The 26,160-nt window shown below is 39.1% G+C and overlaps 1 protein-coding gene across 2 annotated transcripts in view; it reads right to left on the bottom strand.

Annotated features, from left to right (window-relative positions):
- Window positions 1-26,160, bottom strand: part of vps13a (vacuolar protein sorting 13 homolog A) — a 95,842-nt gene that overhangs the window by 20,396 nt on the left and 49,286 nt on the right. The window contains exons 41-58 of one of the 2 annotated variants that reach the window (XM_056464604.1): window positions 26,029-26,130; window positions 24,339-24,491; window positions 23,814-24,072; window positions 21,419-21,579; window positions 20,959-21,062; window positions 19,634-19,919; window positions 17,321-17,731; window positions 15,504-15,608; window positions 13,993-14,139; window positions 13,786-13,917; window positions 12,504-12,637; window positions 11,842-11,922; window positions 10,207-10,333; window positions 7,629-7,858; window positions 5,647-5,800; window positions 1,711-1,857; window positions 1,536-1,617; window positions 1,336-1,405 (exon numbers count right to left, since the gene is read on the bottom strand). In XM_056464604.1, the coding sequence (XP_056320579.1) occupies window positions 1,336-1,405; window positions 1,536-1,617; window positions 1,711-1,857; window positions 5,647-5,800; window positions 7,629-7,858; window positions 10,207-10,333; window positions 11,842-11,922; window positions 12,504-12,637; window positions 13,786-13,917; window positions 13,993-14,139; window positions 15,504-15,608; window positions 17,321-17,731; window positions 19,634-19,919; window positions 20,959-21,062; window positions 21,419-21,579; window positions 23,814-24,072; window positions 24,339-24,491; window positions 26,029-26,130 (2,885 nt within the window). The remainder of the gene's footprint in view (window positions 1-1,335; window positions 1,406-1,535; window positions 1,618-1,710; window positions 1,858-5,646; window positions 5,801-7,628; window positions 7,859-10,206; window positions 10,334-11,841; window positions 11,923-12,503; window positions 12,638-13,785; window positions 13,918-13,992; window positions 14,140-15,503; window positions 15,609-17,320; window positions 17,732-19,633; window positions 19,920-20,958; window positions 21,063-21,418; window positions 21,580-23,813; window positions 24,073-24,338; window positions 24,492-26,028; window positions 26,131-26,160) is intronic. The other variant, XM_056464605.1, reaches the window with a different exon arrangement.

Here is a 26,160-nt window from a genome sequence, read left to right as displayed (position 1 = left end):
TCAATTGGATTGAGCTCTGGTGACTGTGGAGGCCATTTGAGTACAGTGAACTCATTGTCATGTTCAAGAAACCAGTCTGAGATGATTCACGCTTTATGACATGCAGCGTTATCCTGCTGGAAACGGCCATCAAAAGATGGAGACACTGTGGTCATAAAGGGATGGACATGGTCAGCAACAATACTCAGGTAGGCTGTGGCGTTGACACGATGCTCAATTGGTACTAATGAGCCCAAAGTGTGCCAAGAAAATCTCCCCCACACCATTACACCATCACCACCAGCCTGAACCGCTGATACAAGGCAGGATGGATCCATGCTTTCATGTTGTTGATGCCAAATTCTGACCCGACCATCCGAATGTGGCAGCAGAAATGGAGACTCATCAGACCAGGCAACGTTTCTCCAATCTTCTATTGTCCAGTTTTGGTGAGCCTGTGTGAATTGTAGCCTCAGTTTCCTGTTCTTAGCTGACAGGAGTGGCACCCGGTGTGGTCTTCTGCTGCTGTAGCTCATCCGCCTCAAGGTTGGATGTGTTGTGTGTTCAGAGATGCTCTTCTGCAGACCTCGGTTGTAACCAGTGCTTATTTGAGTTACTGTTGCCTTTCTATCAGATGGAACCAGTCTGGCCATTCTCCTCTGGCATCAACAAGGCATTTGCGCCCACAGAACTGCCGCTCACTGGATATTTTCTCTTCTTCGAACCATTTCTGAAATACTCAGACCAGTCCGTGTGGCACCAACAACCATCAAAGTCACTTAAATCCCCTTTCTTCCCCATGCTGATGCTCGGTTTCAACTGCAGCAGATCCTCTTGACTATGTCTACAAGCCTAAATACATTGAGTAGCAGCCATGTGATTGGCTGATTAGAAATTTGTGTTAACAAGCAGTTGGACAGGTGTACCTAATAAAGTGCTTAATATATACATACTGACAATATGTGCTGACATATTTACGCTTTTTTAGAGTCAAACACTTGAACAAAAACTTAAGACAACGCTTGAAGAAAATTTAAGAGTTAGTAAAAACAGGATTAAGACTTTCTAAAACCTTTTAAGGGCCTTAATTTTCTCATAATTGATTTATCAACTTTTAATACTTTTTTAAGACTCCGCGGACACCCTTGTCGGCAAAGGACCTCAAGCTGGGAATCGAACTCGGGTTGCCGTGAGCACCATGGTGCTATGTGTCGGCACACTTAACCACTAGGCTATTAGGGCCGACATGTCTTTAGTTGTTTTATCTACATGGCCTCTGATTTTATTGTCTTAAAAGTGCACAGATCAACACACTCAGAGGAGAGAGAGAAGATACTGAAGAAGCAAGAGACGCACTTGATGCGCAGAATGTCTGAGTGTCCTGCTGCTCTAGTGATGATGCTCACGTCGGCCAGTGGCTTCGGCTCTTTAAATCAAACAAAGGAGGAAACATTTACAGTAGTCCAATGCAACAAATGACAGATCAGATGACAGCGAGTAATTAAAAGAGTTACATCCGTTTAGGACAGTTTAGCCTGAATGAAAGCTAGACTGACCTGAGTCCATGCTGACAGACTTTGGTGGTTTGATGGGGTAAAACACAAACGGGAAAATGGCTCCTTGCAACTGGTTTTGGATCTGATCAGTGAACAGAAGAGTTTGTCTTTACGGTATTTTAAGCATTGATCATAATCAATATAAGCGTGTGTGTTACAGTGGTTACATGCAGACCTGGATCCTGTTGATCTGGACTCTGTATGTTTTCTGGCGGGCTGAAACGCTGTACTCCACCTTCAGCGCCGGCAGGAAGTTCCTCCTGAGCGGAGCGTCATAGGGCTGCATGACCCTCATGTCCACACCGTTAGCAGCAAACAACACCTGATGAACACACACACACACAGGGATTAATGAAACGTATTTTGTTCTTGTTGCAGCTGGCAGTACGTTTGCTGATGACGACATCTTGTATTTCATGATCCCAGTATACTATTATTATATAGTATCCTATTATATAGAAAGAAAGAAAGAAAGAAATATTTTAAAATCAACAAATAGGTGGCGCAGTGGGTAGCACGATCACCTTAAAGCAAGAAGAATCAGAATCAGAATCAGAAAGAGCTTTATTGCCAGGTATGTTCACACATACGAGGAATTTGTTTTGGTGACAGAGCTTCTACAGTGCAATAGGATTACAGAGACAGGACAAAAAACAGATCATAAATATATATTTTTTAAAAATAGAAGTAAGTAGTGAGTGCAAATATACAGATTGACAAGTGTATGTACGTGTTTATTACTATATACAACGTTATATGTGCAGCTGTTATGTGCAAATTGGCATGTAAAGTGTGTTGCTAAATAAGTGTATATGTGTATAAAAGTGTATGGCAAGTAGTGATGTTGGTTCCACAATTATTATCATCAAGTGTTCATGAGATGGATTCAACCCAGGCTCATTCTGAGAACGTAGTCCTGGGGACGTTTCTGGAGACCGCGAAATACGTCCCGGGAGGTACGTATTTTTGCAGTTTTTGTTTTCGCGAGTCCGCCGTGCGCGCTTTTTCTCGCGCCGTTCCCGCGTAAACCCGCTAGAGGCCGCTGTCGAACGACCTTCCGCCTGTCTGCCTGGATGACAGAATGATTGACCGTGCGACCGGCCAATCGGCTGACCCACCCTCCTCCGTCCCTAAACCCAACCAACGACGATTCACAAAAGCCGTCCAGAAAAAGAAAAGCCCTCGTCTAATTTTTACCACGTTTTCGGATTTTGACCACATTCTCACCCTGTGACGAACTTGTTCGCTTCATTTTTTGGATTTTGTTTTTGTTTTCTTACCTGATTTCTGGAACCGCTCTTCCCCGGACTCGAACCCGGTCGTCGTCGTCGTGGTCAGCCCCTCTCTGCGCCTCGAGTCCGCCAGAGTACACGAAGAGCTAACCGGACAAACTGGTTGCAGCGGGAAAGCCCTCCACATGGAGGCGAGCGGCCGGCTGGCCGGCCGGCAAGCGGCGAAGGGAACGGCGTCACACCGCCCCCCGCAGCGTTCGCTTAAAAAAATGAAATGCAGCCGTACGTACCCCCGGCTACGTATTTCGCGGTCTCCAGAAACGTCCACGGGACTACGTTCTCAGAATGAGCCTGGGTTGGATGGATTGCCTGAGGGAAGAAACTGTTTCTGTGTCGGGCTGTTCTGGTGCGCAGTGCTCTGTAGCGTCGACCAGAAGGTAAAAGTTCAAAGAGGCAGTGTGCTGGGTGTGAGGGGTCCAGAGTGATTTTGGCAGCCCTTCTGCTCGCTCTGGATAAGTACAGTTCTTGGGGAGTAGGAAGGGTTGTACCAGTGATTCGCTCAGCAGTCCGAACTATTCGACGTAGTCTTTGGAGGTCGCGGGTTTGAGCATCGGCTGGGTCAGTTGGCATTTCTGTGTGGAGTTTGCATGTTCTCCCTGTGTTGGCATGGGTTTCCTCCGGGTGCTCCGGTTTCCCCCACTATAGAGGAATTGGGTATTAAATTGTCCATAGTGTATGTGAATGGGAGTGTATGGGTGTTTCCCAGTGATAGGTTGCGGCTGGAAGGGCATCCGCTGCTTAAAAGATGCTGGATATGTTGGCGGTTCATTCCGCTGTGGCGACCCCAGATTAATAAAGGGACTAAACCGAAAAGAAACTGAAAATCAACAAATATTTAAAAATAGACAAGATTAATTATATATATTTAATTACATTTGTGGATTTAAAAATGTGTGTCAATTTTAAAATATGAAACTATAATAGAATACAGAAAATTATTTTAACATTATTACAGAGATACTACTGCATTTTTACTTTTATTTTATGCTTATTTAGGGAAACGCAGTGGCACAGTAGGTAGTGCTGTTGCCTCACTGCAAGAAGGTTGCTGGTTCGAGCCTCGGCTGGGTCAGTTGGCATTTCTGTGTGGAGTTTGCACGTTCTCCCTGCGTTCGCGTGGGTTTGCTCCGGTTTCCCCCACAGTCCAAACACATGCGCTATAGGTGAATTGGGTAGGCTAAATTGTCCGTAGTGTATTTGTGTTTGAATGAGTGTGTATGTGTTTCCCAGTGATGGGTTGCGGCTGGAAGGGCATCTGCTGCATAAAACAAATGCTGGATAACTTAGCGGTTCATTCCCCTGTGGCGACCCCAGATTAATAAAGGGACTAAGCTGATAAGAAAATGAATAAATAAATGAATGAATATCCTTATTTATTTTGTTGTTTGGGTCATTTTTATTTTTCCACCCACAATATGTCTTCAGCAGTTTGTATTGTTTTGTTATTGCAGTTTTAGTTAGAACTGTGAGGTAGATGAAACTAAACTAAATGAAAATGCATTGCTTTACATTCCAACAAGCGTTTGGCATACGTTTATGCTTCAGATGAAAACATGTTTCAGATTTTATATATATTTTTATTCAGTTAACATTCATTTCTAATAACAAAAAAGGTTTTAACAAGTGTTACTTAGTATTTTGATTAGAAATAATACTTTTTAGCATGAGTGAACCTAAAAAAACATTTTAATATATTTTAAAAAAAAAGGTTTGAAATTTTGGGTAGGCTAAATTATCTGTAGTGTATGAGTGTATGTGTGAATGAGTGTGTGTGGATGTTTCCCAGAGATGGGTTGTGGCTGGAAGGGCATCCGCTGCGTAAAAACGTGCTGGATAAGTTGGCGGTTCATTCCGCTGTGGCGACCCCGGATTAATAAAAGGGACTAAGCTGAAAAGAAAATAAATGAATGAACGAATGTCTTGAATTTTTATTCAATCACAGTTTAATATTTTAGCATCAGAACTTTGGTACTAAAACTAATTTCTGTACAAACTGATCCTGAATACAAAATTCCTAAATATTGACCAAAACTAATTCTTTCTAAAAGGAGTCATTCCTATACAAAACCACTGTTTAATAATGAGCATCTTAACAATGTTAACAGGTGTAAAATAATGCATCTTGACTTTAAAGGGGAGCTATTATGCAAAAATCACTTTTATAAGGGGTTTGAACACAGTTGTGTGGCAGTAGTGTGTGAATATAACCAGCCTTTAACGGTAAACATGAATTAATTCTATGTTTTTAGAATCAGACTTGATAGAAACAGCCTGCAGAAACATTTCATTGACATTCTCAGTGAGTGTCATCAGTCAGCCCCGCCCACTAGTGACCATCTCTCCCTCACTAGCATAGACAGCGCTGAGTGAGAAGCAGCCGTCTGCCAGTAGAGTGTTTGAGCTGCTGAAGATAATGTCAGCATAGACTAAGAGGATTATAGATGTGGAGTATTAGAGGATGCGCAAATGAACAGCGACAGGAGTATCCATAGACTGACAGAAGCATGAAGCATACACTTTGTCAGTTTCTCACAGAGATAACGCTAGTCCTGTTTTAAATCTGCCACTATGCTGACACACAGGCATTTGTAGCTCCGCCCTCTTCTGAAAAGAGCACAAGGTCATCTGAATTTAAAGCAACAGTCACCAATAGTACACAGTTTGGATCAGAGCATAAAAGAGGCAGACTCAAAGAGTTATAAAAGCTGCAACGTAACAAACACCCCCTAGACACATCAGAGACTTATATTACACCTTGTAAGAAGTGGCATAATAGGTCCCCTTTAAAGGCAGTAAGGTGGTGTCAGCTAAGCACTCACCTGGTAGTCGTTGTCCAGGTCTATGATGGTGCTGTCCACTGGGCTGCTCTCCATGTAGTCTCTGTAGTGCTGCTCCAGAACTGCTGCCTCTTTAACACTCAGAACCTTCCAGCGGCTGCGCTTCTTCGGCTTGGTTTCCCACACCACATCAGAGCTGACCAACACACAGAAACACAGTTCATCTTCTAGAAGCAAAAAAAATATCTGCCACTCTTACCAACCTCACACTAAAGTGCCAGTCACTTTAAAGAGCAGCTCACATGCTACTTTAAAGTGTCTTAATTTTGAGTTGGAGACCACTAGAGCAGATTTAAAACCCACCTAAGCTCAATAAACTTTGTAATTTTCTCAGATTTAGCAGTTAATATTAGAATTATTTTGATATTGTTTATTTGAATCAGCTCGGGGATTAATGTGTGTAAACTCCGCCCTTCCACAAGCCAACTCTGCTGTGATTGGTCAGCTTTGTCAACTGTGTTGTTTTGATTGGTCGTTCCCTATCTATTCCACGTTAAATATGAAACACCAATTTCAGAGTGTTTACATTTGACGGGCAGGTGGAAGTTTTGCAAATGAGCTGCTTTGATTGTGTTGATGTAGATCTATACCAGGCAAAAGATTGGAAAACAGAACTTGTTAGGGTGTTACTTTTGACAAACAGTAGCTGCGACTCAAATGCCACACTATACACTCATGCACTATGTACTTATGCACTTACACACTCAACAGCATAGTATATGAATGTAGTGTCGTCCCAAATGGGACACTAAGGGTTCTTTATTAAGCGGAAATTCAAACCGTTTCCCTGATGACGTTTAACGGTTGCCAAATCAGTGAAATAAATGACCAAACTATCAAATAATACTTGCCATGAGTATAACCGCATTGACCATCGGGAGGCGCTATAATCACTCTCGTAGGAAAATTTTGCTCTCACCATCCAAAATAAACAAAGTTATCCAACATGCCTGATAGCTCCGCCCCTTCCGCTACGTGAGCAAAGCTGCGGTCGCTGAGTGCGTGAAGTGTCCAACATTCTTCACTTATTTTTATCGGCTGAATGAGTTTTCAGTGTGAACGCACTTCTTTCACCATTTATACTACAAAATGGTGTAGAATAGTGCATAGGTATTTAGGCAGCACAGTGGCTTAGTGGTTAGCACTGTGGCCTTACAGCAAGAAGGTCGTTGGTTCAAGTGCCGGCTGGGTCAGTTGGCATTTCTGTGTGGAGTTTGCATGTTCTCCCTTTGTTGGCGTGGGTTTCCCCAGGTGCTCCGGTTTCCCCCCCAGTCCAAACACATGCACTATAGGGGAATTGATTAACTAAATTGGCCGTAGTGAATGAGTGTGAACGTGACAGTGTATGGGTGTGGGCAGTACTGGGTTGCAGCTAGAAGTGCATCCGCTGTGTAAAACATGCTGGATAAGTTGCCGGTTCCTTCTGCTGTGGCAACACCTGATGAATAAAGGACTAAGCCGAAGGACTATGAATTAATGAGTGATCTAATAATAATGATACGCACAGAAACAAATGAGCCAAATCCTCCTTCATTTGTTTTCCATCTGATGAATGCTAATAAAACATTTACAGCCAATCGGATTCATTGATTAATTTGCCGGAATGAGAATATAGTTCCTAGCCATATCAGCTTAGAAAATTGCACAATTAGTCTTGATCCGCAATGTAATTACAGAAAAGTCGAGCTTTAAATAGGAAAAAGATCAAGACTCTTTGGTCATTTTTGAGCGAGATGCTAATGGTCTAATACAATTCCATGATCTATGCTAAGCTAAGCTAAAAGTGCCAGACCTGGTGATCAGCTAAATGGTTTTAATAAATGGTACTCCACAGTTTAACTCTGAGGGTGCTGTAAAACGAGCCCATATTCCAAACTAAAAGTGGAGTGCTCCTTTAAACAGCACTTGGGAAATATTTGAAAATGATGTCTTCATCTATAAGTGATAGTGGCGCCCTGCAGTACCTGGTGATGCCAATGAAGGCCACCTCCTGGCTGGAGTTGTTGTTGACCAGTGAAATGCCCATGTTCTGCAGCAAGATGCTGATTTCTTGCTGAGCAAGCTCCATCTTCTCACTGTCGCAGATTTTCTTGAAGACCCGCTGCTCGCTGGTGAAGAGCGCCACACGCTGGAGGCCTTCATAAAACGACACCAAAAACAACTCGCCCTCTTTGTTCACGTCCAGCAACTGATCCTGCAGACCAAACCAAAGCAGAGAGCAATGTTAAAGTTGCTGAGACTGTTATTTCAGTGTGTTGATGTACTTCCAACTGAAACTGAATGAGTAGGGGGAGGGGCTTTCCTTTTTGCGCATAATTCGCTAATAGAAAACTAACGATATTAACATGCAATTGCTTTGGAAACCCTCATGTTGACGTCAACAAAAGTACCACCACTCCAAAGATGGAAGCAAATGATGTACTTTATATGCACGCACCTTTGAATGTTTTTAAAAAAATTGCATATTGTTTATCACAGTGCCTTAAGATTTGTCACACACATCACTGCAATTTATATAAAACAAATGACAGAATGGATCTCATTACAGTTAAGGAGAAAACTACTTATTTTAGCTTTCATTTTTAAAACTTTAGTTGGTAAATTACCACAGTATACATCTAATATGTTGGAGTACTGTTCAAATACCAGATCAGCAGGTATACTCTTACTTAAGAGGCCATTTTCTCACATTTAGGTCGATCTGCATTCTCTAAGTATGCTCTAAATATAGGGAATAAGCTTCAACATATACTACATATGAAATCCTTTCCATCTATCGCTATATTTAAACATTTTTTAAAGACTTTGAATTTAGTACAGTGCACATGTTTTAACAATTGATTATGGTTTATACTCTTTGTGTGTGTCTATGTGTACAATTTTTGTAACTTTGTCCTATGCTGCCTGTCTTGACCAGGACTCCCTGGTAGGAGAGATATTGTTTCTCAATGGGACATTCCTGGTTAAATAACTAAATAAATAAATGGAAATGCTCAGACTTTGAATAAAATTGTTTGTGTAATCTTCAATCAGTGGATTAACTTGCATGGATTTATTATTTACCTCATGAATAATAATGTGCGCTAGCAAATTTACATACATTCTGATTTCACATGAACTTTAAGTCCATAAAGTCTGAATTACTACCAAGGTTATTATGGTTTTGTGCTTTTTTTAATTAATTTTTTATTTTATTTTAATACTATTTTTAAATTTTAGTTTGTTTCATTATTGGTTCTGTTCATTTTAATTTTGTTGGTATTATTTTGAACACATTTCTGTTAGAGTTGTCATGATACTGGAATCTGAGACCAATCGGTACTGAAATATTAAAAACGTCCATTTCCCGCTAACATTTGAGCGCTGTTGAGCACGTTCTTTAACAGCGCTGATTGGCCATTGTGTTCACGTGCTCAACAGAAATGACTGTGATTGGCCGTGAAGGTCATCAGTTCACCGAATTCACTGCTGTTTACTGAGTGTAACCACAGATACAGGGACACTGGAGCGTTTTCAGTCGATTTACCAGCTGATCACTTATATGTCAGCTTATAGACCAACCAGCTGATCGAGGTGATTTTAAGATGTTCTTATTAGTTAGTAGTAATTACTATTTGATTTCAGTTCATCTTTCAGTGACTGTTGTTTAGTTTTACTTCATTTATTATTCTAATTACAGTTAATGAAAAAGGTTTTGGACTGATAGTTTCAGTCTTAGTCTTTGTTTACTAAAATAACCTGGATTATTGCTGTCTGCCAATGATGAATCTTGTAGGTCGTGTTCCAAGTATACTATTACAGTTTCTATCATTGGCTTTATATTCTATATACAGTTGAAGTCAGAATTATTAGCCCCCCTGAATTATTCGCCCCCCTGTTTATTTTTTTCCCCAATTTCTGTTTAACGGAGGGAAAAAAAAATTCAATACATTTCTAAACGTAATAGTTTAAATAACAAATTTCTAATAACGGATTTATTTTATCTTTGCCATGATGACAGTATATATATATACTGAGAGAGGGGAAGGTATAGGACCTCGAGCCGGGAATCGAACTCGGGTCGCCAGGAACACCTCGGTGCTATATGTCAGCGCACTTAACCACTAGGCTATTGGCGCCGACAGTAAATAATATTTGACTAGATATACAGCTTAAAGTGACATTTAAAGGCTTAACTAGGTTAATTAGGTTAACTAGGCAGGTTAGGGTAATTAGGCAAGTTATTGTTATTAATGATGGTTTGTTCTGTAGACTATCGAAAAAATTAATTTATCAAAGGGGCTAATAATATTGACCTTAAAATGGTGTTTAAAAAATTAAAAACTGCTTTTATTCTAGCCGAAATGAAACAAATAAAACTTTCTCTAGAAGAAAAAATATTATCAGATATACTGTGAAAATTTCATTGCTCTGTTAAACATCATTTGGGAAATATTTAAAAAAGAAAAGAAAATTTAAAGGGGGGCTAATAATTCTGACTTCAACTTCAATATATATATATATAGAATCAATGATGATCTAATGTAGTTTTTCCAGTCGCACCTCTTCACTCTTGAGCTCTCCTTTGTATTTGCCCAGTTTCCAGCTGAGGATCCTGGAGCCGGTGGGTTCAGCCCAGGTGTAGTAAACTGCCTGACCTGGACCCAGTTCATCGATCTCGGCTTGAGAGCTGCCAGAATTAAACATTCAGTCAAACCAAACATCAGTAACAAACCATGAACGGGAATCACAGTAATACACACTGTTTTTGCTCAGCAAGGAAGCATTCATTGGTCAAAAGTGACAGTATAAGTAGTGGTGTAAAGATTAGTGATTGGTCGTTCTTAATCGGTTTGTTCAATTTGAACGAATCTTAATGTGACTCAGGAATGATGAGCCCTTTCTGAGAGTAACGTGTTTATTTGTGCAGGTTGGGGGAAAGATTTCACATATTTTTTCCCTTTCCCTTCTGGATTTAGCACAGATTTTTTTAATGTTATATATTATTATGATTATACCATGATATATTTTTATATCATGCATTTTCTCATGCTATTATTTGCATTTTGCTGTTAAAAAAAGCACAAAAAAATCCTGAATCCTACATGATTTAACATGTATAATATTAAGGAATATTTATTGCACAGCAAAACAACACCAACACAGATTATTATTATTATTATTATTATTATTATTATTATTATTATTATTATTATTATTATTATTATTATTAAATAGTATTTCCCATTTCTGTGTGGAGTTTGCATGTTCTCCCCGTTTTGGCATGGGATTCCTCCGGGTGCTTCGATTCCCCCTACAGTCCAAACACATGCGCTATAGATGAATTGAATTAACTAAATTGGCCGTAGTGTACGAGTGTGTGTGTGAATGTTAGAGTGTATATGGGTGTTTCCCAGTACAGGGTTGCAGGTGGAAGGGCATCCATTGCGTAAAACATATGCTGGATTAGTTGATGGTTCATTCCTCTGTGGTGACCTCTGATAAATAATGGACTAAGCTGAAGGAAAATGAATGAATGAATGAATATTTCCCTGTATTTTTATTCAAATGCAGCCTTGGAGAGCAAAAAACAATAACACCAAACTACATCTTACAGACTTTTAAGCTCTGTTGTGCATAATTACAAAGAGAAATAAAAAAGAAAGACTATTTTAAGCAAGAGTTTGCTCAAAGTGTTGAGACTATATGAAAGTCAGACACTTTCACAAGCACACTTTGGATTTTTGAGAGATGAAGTTGAAATGATGAAGGCGATGCAGAAATAACAACCCCATTATTAACAAGATAACATACAAGAATAAATAACAGCACAGGTTGTTCAGCCTCCCAAGGTCACATTAGCTGAGGAAAAAGAGGAGAATTATTCATGCTCTGAACGTTAGAAGATGAGCGCAATCTAGTCGTTAGGGAATGCAAATGAAGCAGGAAGAAAGGGAGTTCATTTATTTATCTGTCCACAAGACATAAAACAACAGAAATCATCCAAAGGGAAAATATGCGAGTGTGAAATTCAGCTCATACTCCAGCCTATACTCTGTGGAAGGAAAACGAGTTAAAGAAGGAGACTGTGTTGCTGTTTTTCTCCCTTCACCAAACAGTGAGATGCAGAAGCAGCAGTTTCATGCACCTCAACCAGCTTCTGCTGATCTGTGAGAGTGTGTGTGTGTGTTTGTGTACCAGAGGGAATCAGTCTCATCCCCCATTGATAAATCCAGTATTTCATCCTGAAACCACGCCGAAGGCTTCCGCTTCCTGTTGCTATGAAGAAAACAAATATGCAACAAGATAACACTTTCTAGCAACTCGGATTAAAAAGAAGCAAATAAAAAAGTCTTTTATTTTCATTTCTACTACATTATCAAACAATTCAAGCCCTGGAAAGAGTTACTTATTAAGTTGAAGTGCATTATTTATATATCTAGAACATTTTGAACAATGTAAACAAAAAAACAATGGTCCAAACGTATTTCCTGTTGTATATGTTTAATTTCTACAGCTTCCAAGAATTCAAGAAGAGCCACATATTGATAAATGATGTAATGATCGCTGTTTTAGCATTAAGTTATCATTGAATTGCCTCTTGTAACAGTTATGAAATAGTTTGATAACAAGCAGGAAATGTTTATGGGCCAATGACATTGCCACATTGAAACGGTCTATACATATATATACATATACACATATTTACTGCTTTCTTAATTGTGGTTTTCTCACCTTTGCACCTTCTATATTTTGCCGTTGAGAGAAAAGTGTAAAGCACGTTTGCACATACTGAAACTTCTAATGTTTTTAACCCTTTTAATGTAAAGAAAGCTCTTATATCAGGCAGTAATTCTCACCTCTGGTGGTACTGCAGCGTCTCGTCCTTGGTGTGGTTGATGAGGAGGAACGGAGCGGCTCCATCATGATAATCAGAGAAGAGGATCACAGCCGAATGTTCTGTCAGGTTCACATCCACAATGATACCACCCAACTATAAATCAGAGGAAACACGAGTGATATCAGTCAGTCTGTTATTTACACTTAGGAATTTGACAGATGATTAATTTAAAATGACTTGCATTGCATTAAAGGTCCACATTTTATACACAATTTTCCTGGAAATCTGACCGCGCACAATATTTTATTATTTTTCCTTCTGTCTTAGTACGATCCGAAACACTCTTTAAGATCTCAAAACTCACTGCTTTTGGTAGTACCCAGAATAGCAAAGTCCACTAAAGGAGGTCGAGCGTTTTCATATATGGCTCCTAAACTCTGAAATAAGCACATTTATACAGCGGGTGTAGCTCACGCTTTTGTCCTGGTGCAACAGGAGCAGTTCTCCGGCTGGAGGAAGTCAAAGCTGTTACTTTCCCTTTTACCGGTGAACTTTTGTTTTGGCTTTTATTTGAATTTAGATAAAAGAAATGCAAACCTACATACACAAAAAATACAACCTATGCAGCATTTCTGAAATTGAAGAGCTATAATTAAGCGCCTCAATTTTATCTTCATTACACTGGCTGCCTATTAAGTTCCATGTTGATTATAAAATATTCCTTCTTACCTATGAGGCTCTAACTAGTCTCGCTCCTGTTTATCTAACGACCTTCTATCTTGCTACAATCCAACCCGCTCTAAGAACTCAAAACTCAGGGCTTCTGGTAGTATGCAGAATAGCAAAGTCCACTAAAGGAGGTCGAGCGTTTTCATATATGGCTCCTAAACTCTGAAATAACCACATTTAGTTTGTAACTCACGCTTTTGTCCAGGTGCAGGAGGAGGCGTGGTTAAAATACTTAACCACGCCCCTTCAGCTGTCAGTTTTGACAACAGAAATGGTGAGGAGGAGGATCCTTTTCCCGATCTTTCCGAATGAAATGCTTACTTTACTACATCCAATCAGCTTGCAGTAGAATGAACAAGCCACGCCCACTGTTTTCTCATGTAAAAATCCCTTTCTCTAGGAACTGCATCACAATACGCAAAAAAACACGCACGCAGCTTCATACAGACTTTAAGATCTCAAAACTCAGGGCTTTTGGTAGCCAGGATGGCAAAGTCAAGCAAGGTCGAGCGTTTTCATATACGGCTCCTAAACTCTGGAATTATCATATTTAGACAGGGGGTGTAGCTCACGCTTTTGTCCAGATGCAGCAGGAGGCAGTTCTCCGGCTGGTGGAAGTCAAAGGCGCGTGGTGACGACTGACTGCCCTCCACCTTCACTCGCAGCTTCTTCGAGTCTCTTTCTGGCCAGAATGGAACGGCAGCCTGAACAGAAGAACTTAAAGTCACAATTCAAAGATTCACAGTATTGATTTAGTAAAATGAGCTGTATCTCCAGACCTGTCCGGGTCGGGCTTCTGTCCAGTGCTCCTGACCCTCCTCAGAGACCCGAATGACATGTTTGGTTCTGTTCACCAGCATGTAGAAAGGCAGAAACGTCACCAATCGTGTCAAGCTGAAGCTGGTGGCATCGATCTTCACTCCCACCTAACATTAAAAAGCAGACAGCACATATTCAGCTACATTCATTTTGTATTTGAAAATATTTAGAAGTGGAGAAAGAAGGTTTTACTTTATTTTGAGGGTCCATTTTGCACATTGTGTTGAGTATAAGTTGCACTGTAACTAGGCTTGTGCCGGTATTTGGTAATGCGATAAATCACGGTAATGAATATGCACGATATTGTTATCGCGGGCACTTCAAAATACCGTGAAAAATAAAAGATCCGAATTTATATTCTTAGAACGCGCCTTAGCTTATTTTCCATCAACCGCTTGAAGAAACACTGCGTATATGCTGCGCAGAACTGATACGCACTCTGATGTAAACAATCCCCACATGTAGAAGCACTGTGTGCACGCAGTGCGCGCCGCCGCTGCCACCGCACTATAATCCTCACACGAAGAAGAAGCATGGCGGAAGAAGGAACGCTGCCGACAATTTATCCCCCTTCAAAAATAAAGTCAGAGGTTTGGAAATATTTTGGGTTCCAAAAAAAATGCAGAGGGATTGCTGATCGAAGACGGTTTCTCTTTGCACATTCACTTTGATATAATTGCTCAAGTTTACTTTTATATTGTGTATTGTTTTATTTATATTTATTTGTATTTAAATGTTTGAAGTACTTTTAGTTAATTAAAAAGTTATTAAAGTTACTAAGTTGACGAAACTGAAGTTTTTTGTGTTTTTTTTACCTGTTTCTCTAGTAAAATATCGTGATATACCGTATACCGTGATAAAAGCTCAATCAATTAATCGCAGCATGAAAATGTGATACCGGCACATGCCTAACTGTAACTATATGCAAACCAATTCTCATTAGAGTATCTGTTTAGTATCAGCACCAGCAGACATTTTCTTGACTATAAGAAACTTTGCAAGTACATGTCAACTTGCACTTATCCTAATCTTACAGTCGACTAATACTCTAATAAGAATAAGTTGGCATGTTGTTGGATTGTAACTTAAAATAAAATGTAAAATATGTTAATTGTGAAAATCTGAATCTGAAACAAATGAAGCATCGGCTTAGATTTGATCTGTTGTGAATTGATCGGATTGTTAAAGTGGTCTTTAATCCAGTGTTATTTTAAGTTTTAAGCATTTAATACATTCGAAATGGAACATTTTGAGTTGTTGTTGTACTCTAGACATTTTAGTAACTTTATTATCTATGGAAAAGATTGTTATATAGAACAAATCATATCTATAATTATGTACAGTAAACAAAAAAAAGAAAATGAGATAAGGAATAAGGGAAAGAAATAAGGGAAAAAACAGCTACAGATTGATTTTATTATTATAACAGAAGTGTATTAAAATCATCTGGGAGCAATGGAAGAGCACTCACCAAGTAATCCTTCTGTCTGCCTTTGCATTTGACGTCTCCGTAACTCCCGACAGTGTCGATGGAGAAATCATCTGACAGCTCACTTTCTGAGATCATCAGGCGGATCTGAAAACAGAGCGGTGACACATGCACAAACAGCCACAAACTGTATCCACAAACCATCAATTGTGTGATGATGCAACAAAAGCTCGACAATTGAATTGAATTTGTGTGCAATAATATGTTGATAGAAGTTTTAGACTAAAGATTTGCAGAAGTTTCTCCTCGTTTCACAGCATTTAAAAATGATTTCAGAATTGTAGTTTAGCCTTAAAGCACTATAAATGTTTGTCAACTTATATACTGTAGACTGTATATAAATGTTTATTTGTTTTATAAATTTTTATATATTTATTTTTAAATAATATTTTTTTTGGAACTATTTATAATATTCTACTTAGATTGATATGTTTAACAATTCAATTCAGTTTCGTATTTGAAGGTTTAATAAAGAAAATAAAATAGTAATCAGAAAAACTCTCAGTAATGTCAGCCAGGAAAACCATATAATTCATGCTTTATTTATTTATTTATTTATTTATTTACTTTTCTAATCATTTGTTTGTAATGCTTGGAAACAAATATTCAATGTTTACTTTATTTTAATTTATCATTATTTTTGTACCATTTTGTTCATGATATGCATTAAATAACTTACATAAAATAGATGCTAGATGATAATGCCAGTTTCTTATTTAAAAGTTTAATAAAGAAAATTAAATTAGTAAACAGAAAAGCCCTCAGTAATGTAGGAGAGAAATATATATATATATATATATATATAATTTTTTTGTTTTATTATAATTGTTATTTGAAAATGCAATAAAGAAAATTTAATAAAGAAGTAATTAGAAAAACCCTCAGTAATGTCATTTTTTAAATTATTATATTTGTACTATTTTGTTTGTAGTATTCTCACTGGAAAAAATATTTATGTTTTATTCATATTTTTATTTATTATTATATTTGTACTATTTTGTTTGTAATATTCTGACTGGACATTTTTATTTTTAAGTTTTATTTATTTTTATTTATGATTATTATTTGAACTATTTAGTTTGTGATATTCTTCTTGGATATTGTGTAAAATATTTTTAACAATGCAAGATTTAAAACATGTAGTAATCAGGAAAACCCATCATGTCAGCCAGGATTTTTTTTAAATGTTTTATTTATTTTAATTCATTTTTCCACTATATTGTTTCCAATTTATCTGCTTGAAAAAAAAAAGTTTTATTTATTTTAATTAATAATTTTATACTACATTGTTTATAAATAATATCACTTTGCTTTATTGCTTTATTTTTGCTTTATTTTTATTATTTTTTTATTATTTTGTTTGTAGATGATAATGATAAACCTTCTCATTTGAAGGTTTAATGAAGTTAAAATAAAAAAAGTAGTAAAACACTCAATAACGTCAGCCAGGAAAATGTTTTGTTATTTATTTATTATTATTATTATTATTATTATTGGAAGAATTATTAAAGAAAAAAGTATCAATGAAGAAAACCCTCAGTAATGTCAGCCAAGGAAAAAATTAAATGTTATTTTTGTTTGTTTTTGTTTTTTTTTTACTACATTTTTTGTAATATTCTGCTTGGAATTTTTAAAAATGTTTTATTTATTTAAACGTATGATTATTTCATGTACTATTTTACTGTTTTTAATATATGTTTTGCTTGGATATAGCATTAATAATGCTTAATAATTCAAGATGATAAAGCCTGTTTATTGGTTACTTATTAATGTCAGCCAGGAAGAACTTTCTTCCAAACCTTGTTGTTTTGCAGGAAGTTGCGTGGCTTGAAGGAGAAGAGCAGCGGCATGTCGTAATCCTTAGGGTGTTTGCGATGAATATCATCCGCCTTGTACTGCAGCAGTCGGCCTGTTTTATTCACCATCCAGTAGGGCGAGTGTACGGCCAGCACCACCTGACCCTCCTCCTTCTTCACGTGCACAGCGATGTCCAGCTCCGGCCGGCTCTCAGTCTCCTCCTCGCGTGCCAGTGAGCGAAACTTAATGAAGCTGATCTCGTCGTGTTCGCTGCTGATGCTGTACTGAGACTCCCAGTCCTGCTGCAGGTATCCCAGCAGCCTCAGCTCCAGCACGGAGAAGTCCATGATGGCGGTGTGGATCTGCGATGAGTGGCCCTCCTTTAGCGACACTGAGGGGAAATCTCCAATGCCCTGTCAACAAAACAACATGTGGTTAATGACTGTTACATGCCGGAGTTGCCGATATTTCATGGCAATCAATTATTAAAAACTGTATTTTAGCGATAATAAAGACGGTTGTTGTTATTGCAGATTATTACACGGCTGTCTGAAAATACTCGATTCTGATTGGTGAGTCGTGACATTCCAAGGTGTGTTATTCCCTCTAAATAACGCAGGCTCATCGGGGTTCTTCGAATTATCTTGACCGTCAGTGAATACCTTCATATCCATATACATACATCCACATCCAAACGTATCTGTTTGTCTGTCACTTTTTGACTGTTTGTGTCTGAATAATGCGCAGGTTAGTGTATACTCCATCAGCTGTATTCACTTCTCTCAGCTTTGTGTTTTTGACTGTTTGTCTCCATCTTGTGTCTGAATAATGTGCAGGTTAGTGTATACTCCATCAGCTGTTTTTATTTCTGTCAGCTTGGTGTTTTTGACCGTTTGCCGCCATCTTGTGTCTGAATAATGCACAGGCTAGTGTATACTCCATCAGCTGTTTTAGTTTCTGTCAGCTTTGCGTTTTTGACCGTTTGGCGCCATCTTGTGTCTGAATAATGCGCAGGTTACTGTATACTCCATCAGCTGTTTTCATTTCTGTCAGCTTTGTGTTTTTGACTGTTTGGCGCCATCTTGTATCTGAATAATGCGCAGGTTAGTGTATACTCCATCAGCTGTTTTCATTACTGTCAGCTTTGTGTTTTGGACTGTTTGGCGCCATCTTGTGTCTGAATAACGCACAGGTTAGTGTATACTCCATCAGCTGTTTTCATTTCTGTCAGCTTTGTGTTTTTGACTGTTTGGCGCCATCTTGTGTCTGAATAATGCGCAGGTTAGTGTATATTCCATCAGCTGTTTTCACATCTGTCAGCTTTGTGTTTTTGACTGTTTGGCGCCATCTTGTGTCTGAATAATGCGCAGGTTAGTGTATACTCCATCAGCTGTTTTCATTTCTCTCAGCTTTGCGTTTAATTAAAAGAATTAATAAACAATACATCTCAGAACAATCTTTAATTGTCTAATTTGTATGTTTTGTGCAAATTACCTGGTAATAAGTGGGAAAAAGTACATCCAGTACGGTTGTTTTCACTGAATAACACTCTTCAGTCTTAAACAACAGTGCTCTGCTTTGCGTTGAGATGCTAATAAGTCTGTCAGGCTTTATTCTGCGATAACAACCCCCTGGATGTATTTTAACACAAACGCAACATACCTTGGAATGTCCTTACTGACCAATCAGAATCAAGTATTTCAGACAGCCGTGCAAAACTATAGCATATATAACGATTGCAGAGGACAGCAACTCAAAAGCCTTGATCACACCAAGCTTTTTTTTAGGAGGAGAGGCGCCATTTTTGAATGGCTTTCAAATAGCTATGAGCGTTACCAAAGTTGGTTATACACCGTCGGCGCTTCGCGTTTTAACCGCCTGCTGCGCCTTGTTTTTGCTAATGCGCTCTGTGAAAAAGAAAAGTCAACTCTGAGCACAAAAAATAAATGAAATAAATAAATAAATGAATAAATAAATCAAGCTACGTCAGTTGCGTTTTCTTTAATCTCCAATCAAACGAAAGCAGAGGTGGGGGTGACATCAGTGTTTGTGTTGTCGAGACGACTAGAGACCTTTAAAGATGTGGGAGAGACCTGTGGTCATGGTTTCGAGTTATCCGGAGCTGTAAGACTTCCCAAAATCCTGAATGTCCCAATATTATTAAATATTACAATTATAACAATATCAAAAGCAGTGCTCAGTGGCTGCCTAGCAAAATAAAGCACATTTCCTTTTTTCTTCTCAACAAAAAAAGGCAGTGATGTGCGCCTCGTGTTCGTGTTCGATGTGATCAGCTAACAGGCCAGAACACGCACCTTTAGCCTGAAGGTGATTGGGTAGGGCAGCAGGTTGCGCAGCAGGACGGTGGGCCACAAATGCAGAACGATAGGCTTATCAAACTCCTCCTCGCTGCTGTGGGACGTCACTGTGTCCGCAAGAGGAACCATGTTGACCTTCAGAATTTGGGCGCTGTCACCGCGCAGATGGCAGTTTTTCTCCACACACTTTCCAGGTTTCTGGATAACCTCAGTGTAGGTGAAGCTCTCAGAGTGCTCGTACTCTTCGCCGCCATCAGGCACAGGCTGCAGACTCAGCTCAGCTCTGAACAAACACACACACATTCATACACACAAACAAACGCAGACACACACATCACAATACATCAAGGACATTCTGCTGTCTCTCTTAGACCACTTCAAGGTTTTATCTGTGTCAAACATGTTGAAAAACATTTTTAAAGTAGAATACACAACACCAATACTACTATTACTACTACTATTGATAATAATAATGTACATTAAGAATATTTTATGTATTAAAAATAAAAGTAAAAGAAGACATGATAACAGAAAAATGGCATAAGCGCCTTAAATAACAATATAATAGTAATTACAAATATTATTACTTTATTTTTAATTATTAATACATAATTAACCCTCACTAAAACTGCAAGTATATTGAGCTTAAATAACAAAATGAGCTTAGAAGACTTAACAAAACCTTCCATATACATTAATAATTGTGGATATCGATATTATTAATCATTTTATTAGTGTAAAGCATGTTATTTGAATATCATATATATGTATGTGTGTGTGCATGATACTTGAATAATATGCTTTATAATAATACAAGGCTTAATAACAACAACATAAGCAATTATTATTTATAAAGGAATTGAAATACTACTGTTACTAGTAAAACAATAATATTACTTTAAAACTAGTTATATAATAATAATATTTCTGTGTGGAGTTTGCATGTTCTCCCTGCGTTCCCGTGGGTTTCCTCTAGGTGCTTCGGTTTCCTCCACAGTCCAAAGACATGTGGTACAGGTGAATTGGGTAGGCTAAATTGTCCGTAGTGTATGAGTGTGTATGGATGTTTTCTAGAGATGGGTTGCCGCTGGAAGGGCATCCGCTGCATAAAACATGTGCATAAGTTGGCAGTTCATTCCGCTGTGGTGACCCCGGATTAATAAAGGGACTGAGCCAAAAAGAAAATGAATGAATGATGATAATAATAATAATAATAATAATAATAAAATGTATTATTATTACTTAATGAGAGGTACATCTTCTAGAAAACAAACCAAACTGTCCTGAACAAAAGCAGAGATTTGGAGAGTGCTGTAACAGACCTGTAGGATCCCAGCGGCACACAGAACTCCTCTGTCGGCAGAGACTCGCCCAGAAACACGGATCCTTCATAAACACGGAACGGCACCGAAAAGTGGTTGATAATCTAGAAAACAATGGCAGCACAAACAATCCCTGTCAATTATACAATATAAAACAGCCAGTTATTAAATATCAGAGAAGATTTCAGCACTGGAATTCCTCTAAATTAGAGCTGAAAATGTAGGCAATAATCTCAACTTCTCATTAGGCTTTAACTCAATTTATGGACTTTCCTTTCTTTCATTTTTTACATTTATTTCTGCTTTGAATTTGAGAGTATGTGTGCATGATTGATGTGTGTGTGTGTGTGTGTGTGTGGGTATCCAACTTTATTCATGTTCTTTAAAAATACTCCTACGCGGAAGTGCAATAAATAAATTGTTCAAATGTGTATGTGTGTATGTTTTAGATGATATCCACCTGGAAGGGAGAGCGGATCTTGACATATTTGCTGCCCTCGACGGTGTAAATCTGACAGACGAAGAAGCGAGTGACCCGCGACTCGTTGTGCATGACGCTGTACATGCCCCGGCCTGTTTTGATGAGCGGGATCACACTTGCGGTCGTGTGGCCAACTGGAGCTGAGAAAGAGAAAAAGCAAAGAGAGAGAGAGAGAGAGAGAGAGAGAGAGAGAGAGAGAGAGAGAGAGAGAGAGAGAGAGAGAGAGAGAGAGAGAGAGAGAGAGAGAGAGAGAGAGAGAGAGAGAGAGAGAGAGAGAGAGAGAGAGAGAGAGAGAGAGAGAGAGAGAGAGAGAGAGAGAGAGAGAGAGAGAGAGAGAGAGAGAGAGAGAGAGAGAGAGAGAGAGAGAGAGAGAGAGAGAGAGAGAGAGAGAGAGAGAGAGAGAGAGAGAGAGAGATAGAGAGAGAGAGAGAGAGAGAAAATAAATAAATACTACAATCTATCTATATATTATACTATAATCTTGTGCATTAATCCAGCATTCAATAATAATTTCTGAATGACCCTGATGCCTCATTCACACTAGCAGCTCTGGGTGGCGACCTACTGCAAACGCAAGTCTGTGTAGGTCTACAGCACCGAGAATACAACTGGCCTCTGAGCGAGTTGAGAGAGAATCACGTGAGCTCTACTGGTGCTCCTATTGGCTGGCTTTATTTACATAAAGATGAAGGATTCTCAACTTTGTTGCGTCGCTCGACACGCCCAGCTGGTCGCCAACGGTCACTGTCATTCGCGTTTACGGGGGTCGCCAGAAGTCACTCACTCTTCGTTGAAATGAACGGTCACTTGTCGCTTTGCCGCTGAGAGTCGCTCGTAATGCGAATGAGGCTTGAGACACTCAACTAGCGTAATGACAAAAGCGTTGAACACAAGAATAAATCATTGTTTGTATTAATGGTGAACACGGGAATAGCCACCGCGATGTGCACGCTGCCGGGAGTATTCTATGGATAACCTAGCGAGACAACTTCTGTTTTCAAAATGAGTTGGAAAGTGCACCTTCCAAGCTTTATGCAGGTATGTCTCTCATGTGTATCTCTCATGTGTTTGCGGAGAATTCGCAGTTTTTTTCTACCACAGTTTACATGTCACGCGTGTCTCATGTGGACAATTGTAATCACATGGTCGGCCTCTGAAGCTAAGCAGGGCTGCGCCTGGTCAGTACCTGGATAGGAGACCACATGGGAAAGCTAGGCTGCTGCCGGAAGTGGAGTTAGTGAGGCCAGCAGGGGGCGCCCAACCTGCGGTCTGTGTGGGTCCTAATGCCATAGTATAGTGACGGGGACTCTATACTGCTTAGTGAGCGCCGTCTTTTGGATGAGATGTTAAACAGAGGTTCTGACTCTCTGTGGTCATTAAAAATCCCAGGATGTCCTTCGAAAAAGAGTAGGGGTTTAACCCTAGCATCCTGGCCAAATCTGCTCACTGACCTCTGTCCATCTTGGCCTCCTAACCCTCCCCATATCATTATTGGCTTAATCACTCCTCTCCACCAATCAGCTGGTGTGTGGTTTGTGGTCTGGCGCAAAATGGCTGCCGTCGCATCATCCAGGTGGAAGCTGCACACTGGTGGTGGATGAGGAGATTCCCCCCTATGTGTAAAGAGCTTTGAGTGCCCAGAAAAGCGCTATATAAATGTAAGGAATTATTATTATTATTATTTATTAATATTATTATTAACAAAGCCTCGTGGATGTGGCCGCATTAAAAATAATGAGCTCGGACTGAGAAACTAGACGTAGTGTTGGTTTCAGACTGAAGACTTTTTCTTTTCAACATGCATTTAAAAGTAGACACTTCAAGCTTCGATAAATTTAAATCTCATGTCTGTGTGTTTTGTTTTCGCTGAGTTTCAGTGCATTTTACTGACGCATTTCTAAAAACAGTTCACGTAGAGAGAAAAGAAAGAATGCCTGCACTGTTTATTTTCCTTATTTTGCAAAAGCACACACTTTTGTTGTCATTTTTAGTGTGCACAAAAAAAGTAGACACCTAGCAGACTCTATTGATGTGTTGCTCTTATCTGTGCGATCAAAACTGAAAGTGTAATTTAAGTTCTTTTCAGCGTTATCAGGAGAAGATGCCTCAAACCGCAGTTATTGACCCCTGAGGGTTAAACAACTCTCGACTCTCATCTTAGAGAGATGTCATCAGCAAATCTCAAACCGGCTTCCTCCCTAAACATCGAACCACAGACCACATTGCACGCGTTAATAAACACACACGTACACCAAAAGAAAGAGAGAAAAACACACGCATGCTTTGTAGATTTTAAAAAGGCTTTGATTCTATTTGGCATAGTGGACGGTTTTATAAATTAATTAAATATAAAATAAGTGAGCTGCAGTCATACTGGGCTGGATGTAGTTTTTGGCGCTGAGACTGGTCATGGCAGAAAACTGGTCGCTGGACTCGGCGGTGAGGGTGTAGTCCATATTCAGACTCTCTCCATCCTGGAGCTCCACTATTCGATCCTTAGACTCCTTCCCGATGGGTCGAAACACTTCGCTGTGCAGCACAGACACCGCCAAACCCAGACGATTCTTCACCACGAATGGCGCCTGGTCTGTCTGAAAGCACTCGGCCGTCTGTTTAGCGGCCTCTGCAAAAGCCTGCAAGGCAGAAAATAAATAAAGTCATCTCTGTTTATTCTTAAATGGAAAGACATGCATTGTAGCATCCATCCTAAGGGCACTGCAAACGTGTATTGACAGTTAATCAAAAAAAAACCTGTCACCATTGACTGCCATTATATGAAACACCAAGCACCACAACTTCAAAATCCTCTTTAAATATAACTGGAGACGTTTGTCTCTCATTCAGTGATGGATTTGTAAAATTGCCACGACATCCATCTTTACTAATCCGAGTCTCCTACCGTTCCCAGATTACTGAGCATGTGCAGACCACACTTGGACAGGGTGACGTTAAGCTGGTCTTTACTAGTGAAGCTGATGACCGTTTTATAATCAGGCACAGCGCCGTCCACCTCATCAGACACCCCAGAACTGAAGACCGGCTTCTTCTTCATCTGCGGAGATAACATGATTTATTATAAGAATATAGTGCTGCATGATTAGGGAAAATGAATCACAATTATTTCAGTCAATATTGCAATCATATTTATTTAAAACGATTATTTTTGAGGCTACAATTCATAATTGTGTTATGTTTGGTTTAGAGACTGAAATAATTCTGCTGATAGATTGGAACAATTGGTGTTTTAGTGATTCTTTATATTTGATCCTGCATCTCTCTGACTCAAATTTAAACTATAATGATTAAGAGTTAAACGCTTTTAAAAACATGAATACATTTAAAGAAGGCATATTATGCAAAAGCTACATTTAGAATGAGTTTAATCACAGTTGTGTGTCAATATTTCCAGCCTCTAATGGTGAAAATGGATTAATTATATTTTTTAGAATCGGACTTGACAAAAATAGCCTGCAGAAACACTTTGATTCTCCCTTTGACGTGTCATCAGAGGGGAGAGCCCCGCCCATTAGTGACCATCTCTTCCTCATTAGCATAGACAGCCCTAAGTGAGAAGCAGTCGACCACCATTAGAGTTTTGAATGTACCACTATGCTGACAAGTACGCATTTGTAGCTCCGCCCTGTTTGAAAAGAGCTCAATCTCATTTGAATTTAAAGCGACAGTCACCAAAACGCCACAATTAGGATCAAAGCCTAAAAGGGTCAGTTTCAAAGAGTTACAGAGCATTATTTGCGTGGTATTTTGAGCTGAAACTTCACACACACACACACTCTAGACACATCAGAGACTTATTTTACCTCTTGTAGGTATACATAATAGGACCCCTTTAATCCACTTCAATAAATCAAGCACACCCAATGCTGCAAAAGTCATGTTAAATGACTTTACTGATTTCCACATGAAATTGGGAACGATTGCAGAAATACGTCACGATGATCATTTTTATCATCTCGATTATTGTTATAGGACAAAACCGAAATCGAATATTGATTAATTGCTCAGCTCTACAAGAAAGTAGTGTTGTCACGATACTGAAATTCGGTACCAATCGATACTTAATATTAAAAACGTCCATTTCCCAAGAACATTTGAGCACTGTTGAGTGTGTTCCTAAATAGCGCTGATTTGCCCAACAGAAATGACTGTGATTGGCTGTGAAAGTCATCAGTTCACCGAACTCACCGCTGTTTACAGAGTGTAACCACAGGTACAGAGACACTGGAGCGTTTTAAAGTCACGTCGATCAGCTGGTTTGTCTAGACGTTCACATACGGGTGATCCACTGATGAATCGCGGCTTTAAAACACTCCAGTGTTCCTGTATCTGTGCTTACAATCAGTAAACAGTGGTGAGTTCGGTGAACTGATGACCTTCACGGCCAATCACAGTCATTTCTGTTGAGCACGTGAACACAATGGCCAATCAGCACTATTTAAAAACGCGCTCAAATGTTAGCAGGAAATGAACGTTTTTAAAATGTCAGTACCGTTTGGTACTGAATACCAGCATAGTGACAACACAACATGAAAGTCGTGTCAGTATAAGATTAAGCATGAATGAAAGCTAACCTTCAGTGCGAGAGTCCAGGGTCTAAAACCGTCTTTATCCTCATCGTCCAGCGGCTCCAACAGCGGCTCCCATAAACCCATCATCTCATTATAGTAGTTCACCTACAGCAAACATACAGCCTATTATTAGAC

Source organism: Danio aesculapii, chromosome 8 (genome assembly GCF_903798145.1).
Source record: "Danio aesculapii chromosome 8, fDanAes4.1, whole genome shotgun sequence".
Lineage (NCBI taxonomy): Eukaryota > Metazoa > Chordata > Actinopteri > Cypriniformes > Danionidae > Danio > Danio aesculapii.
Note: the sequence above shows the minus strand (reverse complement) of the source record. Positions and strands in the feature narration are given on the sequence as shown.